Source organism: Ipomoea nil, unplaced genomic scaffold (assembly GCF_001879475.1).
Source record: "Ipomoea nil cultivar Tokyo-kokei standard unplaced genomic scaffold, Asagao_1.1 scaffold2826, whole genome shotgun sequence".
Lineage (NCBI taxonomy): Eukaryota > Viridiplantae > Streptophyta > Magnoliopsida > Solanales > Convolvulaceae > Ipomoea > Ipomoea nil.
Window position 1 is genome coordinate 1255046 of NW_017619254.1, and position 16137 is coordinate 1271182.

The 16137-nt window shown below is 33.0% G+C and overlaps 2 protein-coding genes across 3 annotated transcripts; both read right to left on the reverse strand.

Annotated features, from left to right (window-relative positions):
• Positions 1–4475: 4475 nt before the first annotated feature.
• On the reverse strand, positions 4476–15037 carry LOC109159240 (protein usf-like). 2 transcript variants are annotated; one of them, XM_019307333.1, is made up of 6 exons: positions 14951–15037; positions 7909–8026; positions 6366–6508; positions 6145–6274; positions 5309–5500; positions 4476–4873 (listed from the first exon to the last, which is right to left on the reverse strand). In XM_019307333.1, the coding sequence occupies exons 1-6, from the start codon at positions 14998–15000 to the stop codon at positions 4664–4666; spliced, it is 843 nt and encodes a 280-aa protein (XP_019162878.1). In that variant the 5' UTR covers positions 15001–15037; the 3' UTR covers positions 4476–4663. The 2 variants fall into 2 exon arrangements, with proteins under 2 accessions (XP_019162878.1, XP_019162877.1); XM_019307332.1 differs by lacking the exon at positions 14951–15037 and having other exon boundaries at positions 7909–8155.
• Positions 11228–14986, reverse strand: LOC109159241 (protein usf). Its single transcript, XM_019307334.1, has 5 exons — positions 14847–14986; positions 13784–13926; positions 13563–13692; positions 12736–12918; positions 11228–11667 (listed from the first exon to the last, which is right to left on the reverse strand). The coding sequence occupies exons 1-5, from the start codon at positions 14898–14900 to the stop codon at positions 11458–11460; spliced, it is 720 nt and encodes a 239-aa protein (XP_019162879.1). The 5' UTR covers positions 14901–14986; the 3' UTR covers positions 11228–11457.
• Positions 15038–16137: the final 1100 nt, after the last annotated feature.

Genomic DNA, 16137 nt, shown 5'->3' on the forward strand with positions numbered 1-16137 from the left:
GTTTTTGTTTATTTGTTTCTCCCTTTCAACGTCATAATAAACTTGATTGAATTGGTTTTGTAATGAGCAGTAATTATTTTAAAAAGTAACAAATATTAATTACTAATTGCATAAATTAGATTGGGATAAGAGAGTAAGAAATGAGGGTGTAATAATAATAGTTAGAGACTAAATTGAGCAATTTTGGTAGTCGAGAATTAAAGTGGTGAAATCCTAATAGTCGAGGGGTCATTTTTGGTAAAAATTGCATAGTTAATGACTAAATTAAGCAACTTTGGTAGTTGGGGACTAAAGTGGTGAAATCCTAATAACCGATTAGTCGAGGGACCGTTTTAGATAAAAATTACATAATTAAGGACTAAATTAAACAACTTTGGTAATCAATGAACTAAATTGATAAAATCCTAATAGTCGAGCTAGGGAGTAAATTGAGTATAAACTCATTTACAATATTATATATTAAGAAAAATTCAACAATGTCGACCTCACACTATGTGTAATTAATTTACTACTAATTAATAGTGACATTTTTTTAAATATAAATAGTGAAAATAAACTATTGTACTCTTTACAAAATCACAAATTAATCTATAGTGTTTTTTAATCAGTATTGTAGAATATATATATATATATATATATATATATATAAAATATTTAATGATTAAATTACTACCTCGTTTATAAGATGCATGCATGATCGATAATTAAACCAATCCCTTCATAAATTCTTTGATCCTCTGAATGGGATCCGTCCCCTTCAATTTTCATTCCAACTTTTTGAAGTATTGTAAAAAGCTTTTGACAAAGTCAAAATCATGTAAATATTCTATGATATTATATTGTAACATGGATGCATGTTTTACCTAATTAATCTTGGGTCCAAAGCATTATATTAATGGCGGCAGCCACATTCATTTAATTCTCCTTCTTTTTTCTTTTCTTTTTTTTTTTTCTTTTCTCTTTAATTCATCATTGCATTTTTCTCTATAATTATTAGGTCTTTCATAATTTTCCAGCTGTATACAATTCATCACATTTTCATTTCTTATTTCCTTTTTCATCCATGGCCACCATCATATCATATCATTTCTTTCCCCTCACTGCACTCCTTGTTATCTCTCTCCAGTTTTCATTTTATTTTTCAATTCAAGTAATTAAATTAATGGGGTGTTTGGTAAATAGCAGTTAACTGTTAGCTGATTGTGTTAGTGAGTTTGACTAATTAGTTGATAACATTAGCTGAATGGAGAAAGATATTTGGTAAATTAGTTGTTAGCTGATAGTTGATTATATGCAAAAATGACTTTCTCAAAAAGCTTATCGAAAATACAAGCTACTTTGAGTTTTTTTTTTTTTTTTTTTATTTTTAATTTTAGCATTTTTAAACAATAAGTTGTTACAAAAGGCTAATTAATTACACTTATAATAATTTTTTAACCAATTAAAAGAGCTAATAATAGTCAAATAAGTTAAAATTGATCGATAAGCTAATTATGTTACCAAACAGTGTCAATATATGTTTAGAGATTTTTCCTACAATGTGATTGGGCATCTTAATTTGAGCGGAATTAAATTTCTTACACCTGACATGTTATTGATATATAAAGATCAGACATTTTATTTTCACTTTAACTAGACTATTTTTTTAGTACTATCGACTCTATTACAATGTAGTATCTGTTCAATATACTTTCTCTATCAGTTGTAGCCCAAAGAGTTAATACTTCACCATGAAGATGTGCCAATTGAGCACAAGGTGTTTCAGTAGGTTGAGAAAGTATATGAACAGATACTACAATGTAATAGAGCTAGTAGCATTCAAAAAAAAAAGACTATTTTTAATAATACACATTTATTATTTTATAATTATTCTCAACTTAATTCACACTAAAATTACATTAGACAGAAAGGTAATGACTATGTACTGCTAAAGGATCAACTTGATACGGTGTATATTGAACTGTTTTCATGCAAAGTGGACTGCATTAATCAATTCAAAAATCAAGAAATAAGATTACACACTAACAAAAGTCCCAAAGACGTTGACTTCATGAATCAGTATAGAAGAAGAGTGTTGCAGACCGCCATAAATCAAGGATGGGATATGATATTTAAGTCGGTAAGAACAATTATTAATATGTAGACTCGAATAAATTTGAATTAATCGTACAATAATGAAGATACATTGGTAGTTCATTAGACCAAACTGGTTTGTCAAGAGTAAAATTGGTAGTAAATTAGTCTTTTAGTAATGAAGATACATGATGACGATGTGTTATATATAAACACTACTGGAAATTATTGAATTTCCGACCACCTGAAAGTGATCTTAAATCAAGTTGAAAGTAAAAAGTGGTCGGAAATAGCTACAAGGATTTTTTCGGATACCAAAAATGATCGGAACAAGACTTTCGACTTGATTTAAGATCACTTTCAAGTGGTCGGAAATTTCAGAATTTTCAGTAGTGAAAAAATATTTTTTTTTTCAAAATAAAATATGTATCAATAAATTTTTGATAAGGTGGGAATCCATAATTGTCGGATTCTGATTAATTATTTGGGTATTCTAAATGTGGCATCAACGTGTGTATTTCCACTGCTTCACACCAACAAGTTGATGCATCGTTTTCAGCATTTCATATTTTAATCACTTCTATTGATTATTTCTTTTCCCATATTAAAGATGGTATTAAATTTCTTTTAGTATTAACTAAGTCTTTTGAGTATTGAGGTGTACCGAGGTACTAATAATAATTTTGTTAGTGAGGATGTGTTCGGATAAACTCAACAATATTAAGAAGATCTGACCTTTTGCAACAAGTTTGATGGAAAAGATGTAGGCAAAAACTAAACTCGTATTTCTAAAAGATGTAGACATTGGTCTAATAGATGAAAAGGAGTTAATACCCAAAATGGTCCATCGACTATGCCATAATTACCAATTTAGTCCTCAACTACCATTCTTACCCAATTAAGTCCTCAACTATGTAACTTTTACTCAATTAAGTCCTCAACTATACAATTCTTACCCAATTTAGTCCTCAACTATACAATTCTTACCCAATTTAGTCTTCTGTATTAATTTGACTGTTTGTTGACTGTCAAAAGTCGGGATAAAATTATAATTTTACAAGATTTCTCCTTCCTCTCCATTTAGCTGCGCCAAACCATGCAGCAATACACTCCGATCAGATTTCGATCGTCAAAAAATCGTTGGAAATCAAATTCATGGGCTATCCGATGCATAACCACTACTTCGATACTGACAGGTTTAGAACCCAACCGGAGCTTATTGCTACATGGTTTGGCGCTGCTAAATGAAGAGGAAGGAGAAAACTTGTAAAATTACAACTTTATTTCCACTTTTGACAGTCAACAAACAGTCAAATTGACAAAGGACTAAATTGGGTAAAAATTATATAGTTGAGGACTTAATTGGGTAAGAATGATAGTCGAGGACCAAATTGGTAATTACGACATAGTCGAGGGACTATTTTGGGTATTAACTCGATGAAAAGTCTCACTTGGAGTATCTCCAATGGTGGAGATTAAATGAAAAAAAAAAATGGGAGGAGAAAAATGGTGGGAGGGGAGAGAAGAATATCCTCAGAAAACAACTCTGTCTCCGAAGGAAATGGGGAGAAAGACAGGACATTTAAGTACTGCAAAGTCAAAAAAACTAAGTTATCAAAAAAAAAAAAAAAAAAACTCATAACAATTAAATACGAGAATCATGTTTTAATTACTCTGTCACTATTTTTGAACTTAGAGTAATATTTATTTATTTTTCTCTTTATTAATAGGATAAGTTCAAACTCTTTTTTTTTGGGCCATATTATGTCTTTCATCCCTAAAATTATTTTTTCTTTGTGAATTATTGATAATACTGTTTAAAAAAAAATCAATTAATCAGTCTACTTAGTGTGAAAACCCAATGATTCGATGTCAACGAAACATCATATTTGACCTCATTTTTATAACCTTGCTTCAGTTACTTGCTTGATTTTCGACAAGGATTATTATTTTTGGCTCTGTTTGACCCATTTAGCTGAAAATTAAAGTGGTTGGATGTTGAAAATTAATTTAATATTTGACCAAGCTAATATACATTTAAAAAAAAAAAAAAAACATACACCGAAATTACCGTTGTAGTCTCGCAATATTGGCAAACTTCAATTAAAGTTTTGTTGGAATCTCAAGTCCCACTTAATCGAACCGAAAATCAAACTACTCCTACGTAAATCATAGGTTGCTTATAACATTAAACATTTTAGTCATGTTGAGATATGAAGCTGGCAACTTGGTGGCTGCTTTTTCTACTCCTATCATGGCCAGGCCAAAATGTTTATCCAATCCTTGTTGAACCTGATTGGGTTTGTGTAGTATGTATCCAGTGATTATGAAGTGAATATGGTGGTGACAATAGTGATTAGCAGAGAGGAAAGTGGTAACGAGTCAGTGAAGAAAAATGGTGGTAACTACCCATTCAAACACAATGCTTCATAAATGTGCAAACTCAGGTCGACTGGAAAACAGAATACTATTTATAGGTCCATTTGCCAATAAACACAAGAAAGTGCAGAACTTTATTGTAATATACAATGCCAGACCGCGAACGAACAAACATACCTTATTGGTAGTAGGATCACCAACTAGCTTTTGTTTAGGCAGACAAGAAGCGGCTCATCCATGACCGGAAACGTGACCATGCCAGCTCTACCGTAGCATTTTCAACATCGGACTCTCCCATGGTTCTCCTCCTCTGCACACCATCAGGGGAGGTGTTCATAAACGCGTGCCCAGCCTTTGGATAGAAGTACACTTCATGTGGAATTCCAGATGCCTTCAGCTTCTCCTCCAAAGCTTGCCCAGACTGGAAAACATATTTCATACTCCATTATGGTTTATCACAAGTTTCAGACACACATTTCTCTCAGGCACAACAAAAATGTTCAACCGTGCCATAGTAAATGCAGCATCAATGATTATATATATATATATATATATATATATATATATATATATATATATATTTGAAAGGCACATCAAACCCACACAATCACATCCATTGACTATTAAAGCAAACTACAATGCATACAATAAATTGTTGTAAACAAATGCATTTTGAGGTTCTGCTCAGGAAATATTTCTTTTGGAATAGCAAATCATACCCAAACAATCACTTTTTAAAACAATGTTTGGATATTCTTGAATAATTCCCCTCATCAGCTGATGATGCTATAGACTAATAGAAGGGTGCAAATAAAGCATAATCTATATAAAATTAACCAAGAACAAGGCAGTATACCTTTATATCTGAAAATCCAACAATACCATCCTCCTCACCAAAATGAGCCTGCACAGGTGCCTTAGCCTTGGCAGGGTCTGCAAGCTCAGCAGAAGGTACTCCATAGAATGCTACAACAGCATCAACACCCGGAACTAAAACAGAACTTGCAATGGAAAGAGCACCACCCATGCAATATCCAGTAACTCCAACCTATGCCATAAAATTTGGTGATTATATAATTTCATAGATGACATTCAATCATGAGAAGTACCAACTACACAATTTTTGGGAGTAATAAGACATGTACAGGAAATTTTATCAATCATTGCAAGAGGTAGACAAAATAACTACCATTAATGATTCACCTACTTTTAAACATCAAAATGGTGTTTATATGAGTGTGTAATTAGTGTACGACTGTACTGAAGGTGGCACTCAAACAAATATGGTTCTCAAAAATTTTAGAATTATGCCTGGAAACAAAAAACGTGCAAAAGTATGCAAATTTAAGAAATCAAGCACTTCTCCAAGGAGATCTCCTGGCCCAACAATCAAAAACACTAAAATTTCCATTAAACAGTGGACAGAGTGATAGTACATATGTGCAGATTTTAAGAAAGCTGAATATCTACTACTCTGGAACCATTTCTTTGGAGCATATTAAAGAGTTGTTTTTCTTTTCTTTTCTTTTTTACTTTTTAATGTTTTGGAAAAGAAGAAAGAATATGCAAACTCCAAAGATAATTGCAATTCTCATCATATTACGTCATGATACATTACAAGTTATTTTACTTAAAAGTTTCATTTGAGAATTGTGATCATTAGATCAACAATACAAAGCAAAAAGAACCAACCTTCTTTGATCCATTTGCCTTGAGCCAGTTCACTGAAGCCTGAATATCTTTGACGGCTCCCTGCCAGTCAAGACCATCCATCAAATGTTGTGCTTCTGCAACATCTAACCCAACCTTTCCACGGTACAGACTGAAATTAAAAGAAAAATAACAAGTTATACTCTTTGATTTCTCTCAGAGAAGTGACCAATTGAACTAAACTAATGCACTAGGGGTCTTACTCAGGAATAAGTGCCTTGTAGCCAGAGTCAAATTGAGAGATCTTCTGAGCATGGTTTTTAATCTCAAAGTCCACGCCCCACCATTCCTGAAGCACAACAATTCCAGGAGCATCTTCTTTTCCAATTACATATGCATCAAATGTCTGTTTGATATTTTTAGACCGAAGAAATGAAGAGAATAGGGATTTAGTTGCCATGAAGTGAAGCAACATCAAATGAAAAAGCAGATGTAAAAAATAAGTTCACAGAGAATTACAGTCAATTTTTCAGTATAAAGTAACGAGAACAGAGAATATCTTCTCAGATTCCCATAGAAAGAAATCAAATGGAGAGCACTTACAAATAGTAGCTCAAACCTAATATTTCATTTCTTTCTGTATTTCATTTGAAAAAAAAAAAAAAAAAAAAAAAAAAAAACGAATTAAAAATATAAAATATTTCAAAAAAAAAAATGACATTATCATCAAAATCAACACTTTGTAGATAAAAAGAGAATACCTAGGGTGCCCTAATACATTGATACTCAATAGTTTCTTCCACTTCTTGTGAACCAATGCACAAAAAGAAAATTTTCTCATCTTTTTAATCAAATATTGAAGTAGGACACCCCAAAGATACTCTAGACAGCTAGACTCTAGACAAGCACTTAAATCCTCAAAGTTTCAAATTACGTACCTAATGTTTCATATTAAGCAACTGCAAACTGCAAACCTAAGTTGCATGAAAACTGACAAATTTGCTGCTCAAGTGGGTAGAGAACAAGAGGAACTCATCCGATTGAAGTTGACTACGAACGAGGTGGTTGAAGTTGACTATGAACTAGGTGGTTAAAAATATAAATAGCTACAACTAGTAATAAGAACCCAAGATCAACTAGTAATATAACTATATACGCAAGTAAGCAACTGCGGTCCAATGACACCAAGTTGCTCCCCATAGGGGAGGTTGTGGGTTCGAGCCTCGGTGGAGGCGATATTGGCTCTTTGTGCTTCATTTGGTTGAGAAAGTAGTTATGAACAATACTACATTGTAATAGAGGCAATAGTGTTCAAAAAAAATATAAGCAACTGCGCACTCTTATTAAACTCAACCAGATCTTGATCGGATGAATCTCATTACATGCTTATGATTTTCCCATTCACCTTGTTTTTACTAATGGAAATTTTCTGGGCTTCTTTTTACATTTTTCTTAAGCCATCATAAGGTAAATGGACTATACAGCTAAAAATTAGAAAAATCTTATAAAACTTTATAGTGTGATTATGAGATTATCGACTTCAAACGGATTCTTATTTCTCCTGTTTGAAAAAAAAAAAAAAACGCACTAATTTTGCTAGTTGTTTCGAGCATTTCTTAATACAGAAAATGGAGTATACAACCAGAAAGAATTCAACTGTGCTGCATTTACAATGGAAGAACATGAAAACACGTTTAACCGGTATGGAAATGATTCTTAAAAAGAATTTAACAATTTTTTAAAAAATATATTTAAAAAGAAAAAAAAAGAAAAAAAAAAAGATACGGGAGAGTAACGGATACATACAGTGTCGTCTCTCTGAATCTGAACTTTCTTGAAGGGAGCAGATGAGTCAGCCATGGCGCGAACCTGAAGCCGATAACCGGAGACGGAGAGAGGAGAGACTTTCCGTACAAGCGAGATGGTCGGAGCTGCTCTGATGCCGGCGAAGAATCTAGAACAAGTACTAATCATGGCTTCTACAGGGAGTTTTATGTAGGTTTTTGTTTACCTTTTTTTTTTTCTTTCTGAATTTACCATGATGTGATGGCACTATTGCAGTGACAGTGTGACACTGCGTTACTCGCAATACGGCGCCGTTTTGGGTATGACCTTCTCCTTTTCGATTCCTTTCGATTTTTATTGGGCTTGGGCCATCTAAAGGGTAAAACTGGGTGAGCAGAAAATGGTTTGTTAAAAATAACATAACAATCGTTATACCCGACACCACGGCACGCGTAGCACTATGCGCTGCGCACCTCCCGTTTTGAGAAGCGCGGTAGGAAGTTGCTATGATTATGTGTATTTGTTCACACAATTATGTGTATTTGATCGTTTTGGGAAGCGCGGTAGGAAGTTGCTGTGATTATGTGTATTTGTTCACACAATTATGTGTATTTATTTACACAATTATGTGTATTTGTTCATACAGTTATGTACATTTTTTATACAATTATGTACATTCTTTTTATACAATTATGTACATTCGAATCAGAAAATTTGTGTGTATTATGTTAAGAGTTGATGTGTATTATGTTAAAAATTTATGTTTATTATGTATTATGTTAGATTATGTGTATTATCTTTTAAAAAGAGTATGTACATTTTGTTATATAATTATGTACATTCATGTATACAATTATGTGTATTCTAGTATAACATTATGTATATTTTTGAACAGCGGGTTTTTTTTTTTTAAAGAAAAAATTACTGCCATTCACTGGGGCGAAAAATTAAAAAAAAAAAAAATTAAAACGACGTCGTTTTGCATCCGGGGACACAGTGCAACGCACGCCGTGGTGTAAGATATAAATTGCCTAAAAATAATGTTACTCATTGAATGAGTTATTGTGGTGCGTTATACAATACACAAAATTTACTTTGGACCGAGTAGTTATTCTGTGCATCCGTATGCACCTTGCATGGTGCATACGGATGCAAAAACGACGTCGTTTTATTAAAAACGCGTGTCTCCACTTAAAAAAAATTCAGGTCCGATTCCCAGCAACAACATTATGTTGTTCATTCATTCTGAAATTTTAGTTCATAGATTATGGAATTTTAGTTCATTGATTCTGGAATTATATATCATCGATTCTGGAATTGTAGTTCATCGATTCTGAAATTTTAGTTCATAGATTCTGGAATTTTAGTTCATTCATTCTGGAATTTTTAGTTCATAGATTAGATTATGGAATTTTAGTTCATAGATTATGGAATTATAGTTAATCGATTCTGGAATTATAGTTCATCGATTCTGGAATTTTAGTTCATATGTTGTTGTTGGGAATTGAACCTGAATTTTTTTTTTTAAGGGGAGACGCGCGTTTTTAATAAAACAGTGTCGTTTTTGCATCCGTATGCACCATGCATGGTGCATACGGATGCACAACATAATTTGCCCTTTGGACCATGAAGTAAAAATGACATTCTATCATTTCAATTACAGTTAAGTTTTATTTCATTCATTATATCGTGCACCAGGGCGAACAATATATTGTGCGCCCAGCCCTACCCAAAACGACGTTGTTTTGGTGCGTTTTTAATAAAACGACGTCGTTTTTGCATCCGTATGCACCATGCATGGTGCATACGGGATGCACAACATAATTAGCCCTTTGGACCATGAAGTAAAAATGGCATTCTATCATTTCAATTACAGTTCAGTTTTATTTCAGTCGTTATATCGTGCACCAGGGCGCACAATATATTGTGCTATATTGTGCGCCCAGCCCTACCCAAAACGACGTCGTTTTGGTGCATTGTTAAAAAAAAATTTAAAAAATTAAAAAAATTCTCTTTTTCAAATACACATAAATTCATAACTGAATACACATAATACACAGAAACTCTTAACTGAATACATAGAAACTCTTAACTGAATATACAGAAACTCTTAACTGAATACACAGAAACTCTTAACTAAATACACAAAAACTCTTAATTGAATACACAGAAACTCTTAATTGAATACACAGAAACTGTTAACTGAATATACATAAACTCTTAACTGAATACACAGAAACTCTTAACTAAATACACAGAAACTCATAACACAATACACATAAACTTTTAACTGAATACACATAATAGGATTTGGACTGTTTGGACGAGCGGAGTGATGTCAGCAATTGAAACATGCGCGTTTTGTGTCTAGGCGCACATTGCTATGTGCGTCATGGTGCACGATATAAATTGTCGTTTTATTTGATAATATACGTTATTATATAAGTTTTATTTTTCATAAATACTAATTTTATTATAGTAATGTTGAAGTATCATTTTAATTACACGTCATATTCATTTGATAAAATGTAGTATTGCATGAGCTCTGTTTTTTTTTTTTTTTTTTTTCATTTTCCACACATACTAGTTTCATTATAGGAATGTTTAAGTATCATTTTAATTATATTTCATATTCATTTGACAATATATGTTATCGTATTATCGTATGGACTATGTTTTTTAGTTTCATCCATACACACTAGTTTTATTGTAGTAACTCTGAACTATCATTTTAATTATATTACACTTAGGGGGCGTTTGAACATGTGTATGAATGTATATCAATGTTCAAATATTAAAAAACTAAATATATAAATATACACGTGTATATTTTATAGTATAATAATAATAATAATAATAATAATAATAATAATAATAATATTATTATTATTATTATTATTATTATTATTATTATAAGGATAAGGATTAGTTAACAAGGGCAAAGTTGAAATAATTCAAGATAATCTAAGATTACCTAAAAAAAATGGGGGTAATCACATTACCTTGAAACATTACCGCCACATCAACTTTCAGGTAATATAACATTACCAGGTAATCTCATAACTTGAACCAAACAAGGTAATATAATATTACCAGACTCAGATTACCTAGGTAATCAAAAATGACCTGAACCAAACGCCCCCTTAAGTTCATTTGATAATATAAGTTATTGCATGGGTTTCGTTTTTTAGTTTCATTTTCCACACACTAGTTAATTATAACAACATTAAAGTATCATTTTAATAATCTAATACAATTTCATTTGACAATATACATATTTGTAACGTGATACACCATTGGTTTATGGTAATAGCAAAAACAAAAAATAAAAAACAAAACAAAACAAAACGATACCGTATTTGAACATGATCCACGAACGAACAAACTCATTGGTTGACCATTTGCCTATTACACGAACGAGCTAATTTGAATCTCAAATATACACCATTTGCCAATAAACACAAGATGTGATAAAATGTCAAAGTGCAGTACTTTAGTGTAATATACAATGCCAGACCGCGAACGAACAAACATACCTTATTGGTAGTAGGATCAGCAACTAGCTTTTGTTTAGGCAGACAAGAAGCGGCTCATCCATGACCGGAAACGTGACCATGCCAGCTCCACCGTAGCAATTTCAACATCAGAATCTCCCATGGTTCTCCTCCTCTGCACACCATCAGGGGAGGTGTTCATAAACGTGTGCCCAGCCTTTGGATAGAAGTACACTTCATGTGGAACTCCACATGCCTTCAGCTTCTCCTCCAAAGCTTGCCCAGACTGGAAAACATATTTCATACTCCATTATGGTTTATCACAAGTTTCAGACACACATTTCTCTCAGGCACAACAAAAATGTTCAACCCGTGTCATAGTAAATGCAGCATCAATGATTGTATATATATTTGAAAACTAATTCCACTCAACAATATGCAACAAGGAACAAAGATGAAACTTCAGTTCAGATTAAAAGTAAAATAACCATGCACTGAAAAGAACAGTTACAGAATGACAATAATCAGCATTTTACACGTCTTTTAATTGCATGTAAAAAAGGTGTGAACATTTTCTTTTTATCCCCTTAAACATTCATCCCTCTAAGATGTAGATAATTATGAAAGCTACAATATGTTTTCAGGACTCTGATTGGACACTCAAAACTCAGTTCCAGGAGGCAGAAGGTATTCTTATTTCATTAAGGGTCCGTTTTTTTTTTTTTTTTTTTTTAAGGGTCCGTTTGGAAACCCGGAAAATGACTTCTAGAAAATGTTTTCTGAGTTTTCAGTGTTTGGATGCAGTAGGAAAATCCAATCAACGGAAAACATTTTCCGTTGACGGGGGAAAATGTAGGCATTTTTGCGGAAATCTCATAACTTGAACCAAACAAGGTATTACCTAGGTAATCTAAGATTACCTAAAACAAACGCCCCCTTAAAAGACATGTTAGACAAGTAAACCTGGTGAGTAATTTAGCCTAGGGGGTGTATTCAATCAAGACTTTTATAAACTTTTAACGACTTTAAAAGTTTGGTGGTAATGTGGTATTTGATCAGACTTTTAAACTCTTTAAAACTCTACTGGTTTTCGATTCATACTTAGTCTTTAAAAGTATACAGGTATTCAATTCAAACTTTTATAGTCTTTAAAGTCTACTAGTATTCAAAAACAAGAGAAAAACTTGTTTTTCTACAAACAAGTGAAGTCCCTACGGGAGTGTAGGAAGAAGATTGTCACACGGAGTTGTGAGATATGGTTAAGAGTTTTGGTTTCTCTATTGTCTTAGAAATTGTTGTATTTCGCAAAATCGGTATACAAGTCTATTCACCCCCCTCTAGACTTTTATCTTACCTCTTTTGTGACCAACACATCCTCCTCACCAAAATGAGCCTGCACAGGTGCCTTAGCCTTGGCAGGGTCTGCAAGCTCAGCAGGAGGTACTCCATAGAATGCTACAACAGCATCAACACCCGGAACTAAAACAGAACTTGCAATGGAAAGAGCACCACCCATGCAATATCCAGTAACTCCAACCTATGCCATAAAATTTGGTGATTATATAATTTCATAGATGACATTCAATCATGAGAAGTACCAACTACACAATTTTTGGGAGTAATAAGACATGTACAGGAAATTTTATCAATCATTGCAAGAGGTAGACAAAATAACTACCATTAATGATTCACCTACTTTTAAACATCAAAATGGTGTTTATATGAGTGTGTAATTAGTGTACGACTGTACTGAAGGTGGCACTCAAACAAATATGGTTCTCAAAAATTTTAGAATTATGCCTGGAAACAAAAAACGTGCAAAAGTATGCAAATTTAAGAAATCAAGCACTTCTCCAAGGAGATCTCCTGGCCCAATAATCAAAAACACTAAAATTTCCATTAAACAGTGGACAGAGTGATAGTACATATGTGCAGATTTTAAGAAAGCTGAATATCTACTACTCTGGAACCATTTCTTTGGAGCATATTAAAGAGTTGTTTTTCTTTTCTTTTCTTTTTTACTTTTTAATGTTTTGGAAAAGAAGAAAGAATATGCAAACTCCAAAGATAATTGCAATTCTCATCATATTACGTCATGATACATTACAAGTTATTTTACTTAAAAGTTTCATTTGAGAATTGTGATCATTAGATCAACAATACAAAGCAAAAAGAACCAACCTTCTTTGATCCATTTGCCTTGAGCCAGTTCACTGAAGCCTGAATATCTTTGACGGCTCCCTGCCAGTCAAGACCATCCATCAAATGTTGTGCTTCTGCAACATCTAACCCAACCTTTCCACGGTACAGACTGAAATTAAAAGAAAAATAACAAGTTATACTCTTTGATTTCTCTCAGAGAAGTGACCAATTGAACTAAACTAATGCACTAGGGGTCTTACTCAGGAATAAGTGCCTTGTAGCCAGAGTCAAATTGAGAGATCTTCTGAGCATGGTTTTTAATCTCAAAGTCCACGCCCCACCATTCCTGAAGCACAACAATTCCAGGAGCATCTTCTTTTCCAATTACATATGCATCAAATGTCTGTTTGATATTTTTAGACCGAAGAAATGAAGAGAATAGGGATTTAGTTGCCATGAAGTGAAGCAACATCAAATGAAAAAGCAGATGTAAAAAATAAGTTCACAGAGAATTACAGTCAATTTTTCAGTATAAAGTAACGAGAACAGAGAATATCTTCTCAGATTCCCATAGAAAGAAATCAAATGGAGAGCACTTACAAATAGTAGCTCAAAGTTTATTGAAGTAGGACACCCCAAAGTTACTCTAGACAGCTAGACTCTAGACAAGCACTTAAATCCTCAAAGTATCAAATTAAGTACCTAATGTTTCATATTAAGCAACTGCAAACCTAAGTTGAATGAAAACTGACAAATTTGCTGCTCAAGTGGGTAGAGAACAAGAGGAACTCATCCGATTGAAGTTGACTATGAACTAGGTGATCAAAAATATAAATAGCTACAACTAGTAATAAGAACCCAAGATCAACTAGTACTATAACTATATAAGCAACTACGCACTCTTATTAAACTCACCAGATCTTGATAGGATGAATCTCATTACATGCTTATGATTTTCCCATTTACCTTGTTTTTAATAATGGAAAATTTTCAGGGCATTCTTTTTACATTTTTCTTAAGGCATCATAAGGTAAACGGAATATACACCTAAAAATTAGAAAAATCTTATACAACTTTATAGTGTGATTATCGACTTCAAACGGATTCTTATCTCTCCTGTTTGGGGAAAAAAAAAAACGCAATAATTTTTCTAGTTGATTCAAGCATTTCTTAATACAGAAAATGGAGTATACAACCAGAAAGAATTCAACCGCGCTGCATTTACAATGGAAGAACAGGAAAACACGTTTAACCGGTATGGAAATGATTATTAAAAAGAATTAAAAATTTAAAAAAAAATACGGGAGAGTAACGGATACATACAGTGTCGTCTCTCTGAATCTGAACTTTCTTGAAGGGAGCAGATGAGTCAGCCATTGCGTTAACCGGAGACGGGGAGAGGAGAGACTTTCCGTACAAGCGAGATGGTCGGAGCTGCTCTGATGCCGGCGAAGAATCTAGAACAAGTACTAATCATGGCTTCTACAGGGAGTTTTATACAGGTTTTTATTTACTTTTTCTTTTTTCTTTTTTCTTTCTCTTCTCCATCCCCATTCCCCAACCAAGGCCCCCCACACCCCACCCACTTCAAACATAATACCCCCCGGTCCCACCCTGCCGACGCCGAGTTTCGTTCTTTTTCTTTCTCAATTTACCATGATGTGATGATAGCACTGTGGCAGTGACAGTGTGACACTGCGTTACTCGAAATACGGCACCGTTTTGGTATGCATTCTCCTTTTCGATTCCTTTCGATTTTTATTGGGCTTGGGCCATCTAAAGGGTATATTTGGGTGGGCTGAAATATTTATACACTCAAATATGTGAACATGTTATTTAATTTTATTTTATATACATTATAGTTTCATTAAAATACAACTACATGATCATTTCAATATAATTACGGTTTCATTGTACTATATACACACAAATATGTGAAATGTTACTCAATTTCATTTTATATATACTGTAGTTTCATTTCACCACAACTACAGTATCATTTTGATATAACTGCAGTTTCATTTGATAATATAAAAATAATATGTGAGACAGTGTCGGTTTAGACACACTGTAGTGTCACTCCGTTATAACTGCAGAAACGGCGCCGTTTTGACGCGCGGTGCATAATCGATTATGCATTGCGGTGCACGATATAACGACTGTTGAATGAGTTGTTGTTGGAACCGCAAGGTATGCACGATTCTAAACGACGTCGTTTTCATGTGGTTGAGTAACAGTGCCGTTAGTGGCATCGTTATCCTCCATAATTTTTATACTGTAAATTCATAATTTTTATACTGTAGATTCATAATTTCTAAATCGTAGATTCATAATTTAAATACAGTAGATTCATAATTTCTATAGAGTAGATTTATAATTTCTATACTGCATATTCATAATATCTGTACTGTAGATTCATAATTTCTGTACTATAGATTTATAATTTCTAAATTGTATAGTTATCAAATTATGAGTATATAGTTATGTGATTTGTGAATACAGAGTTCAACAATTGGGAATATGAACATCGAAAATTATGAACATATATTTATAAAATTTTGAACATATAGCTCTATCACATGTTCATAAACCTAATATTGTAGATTCATAATTT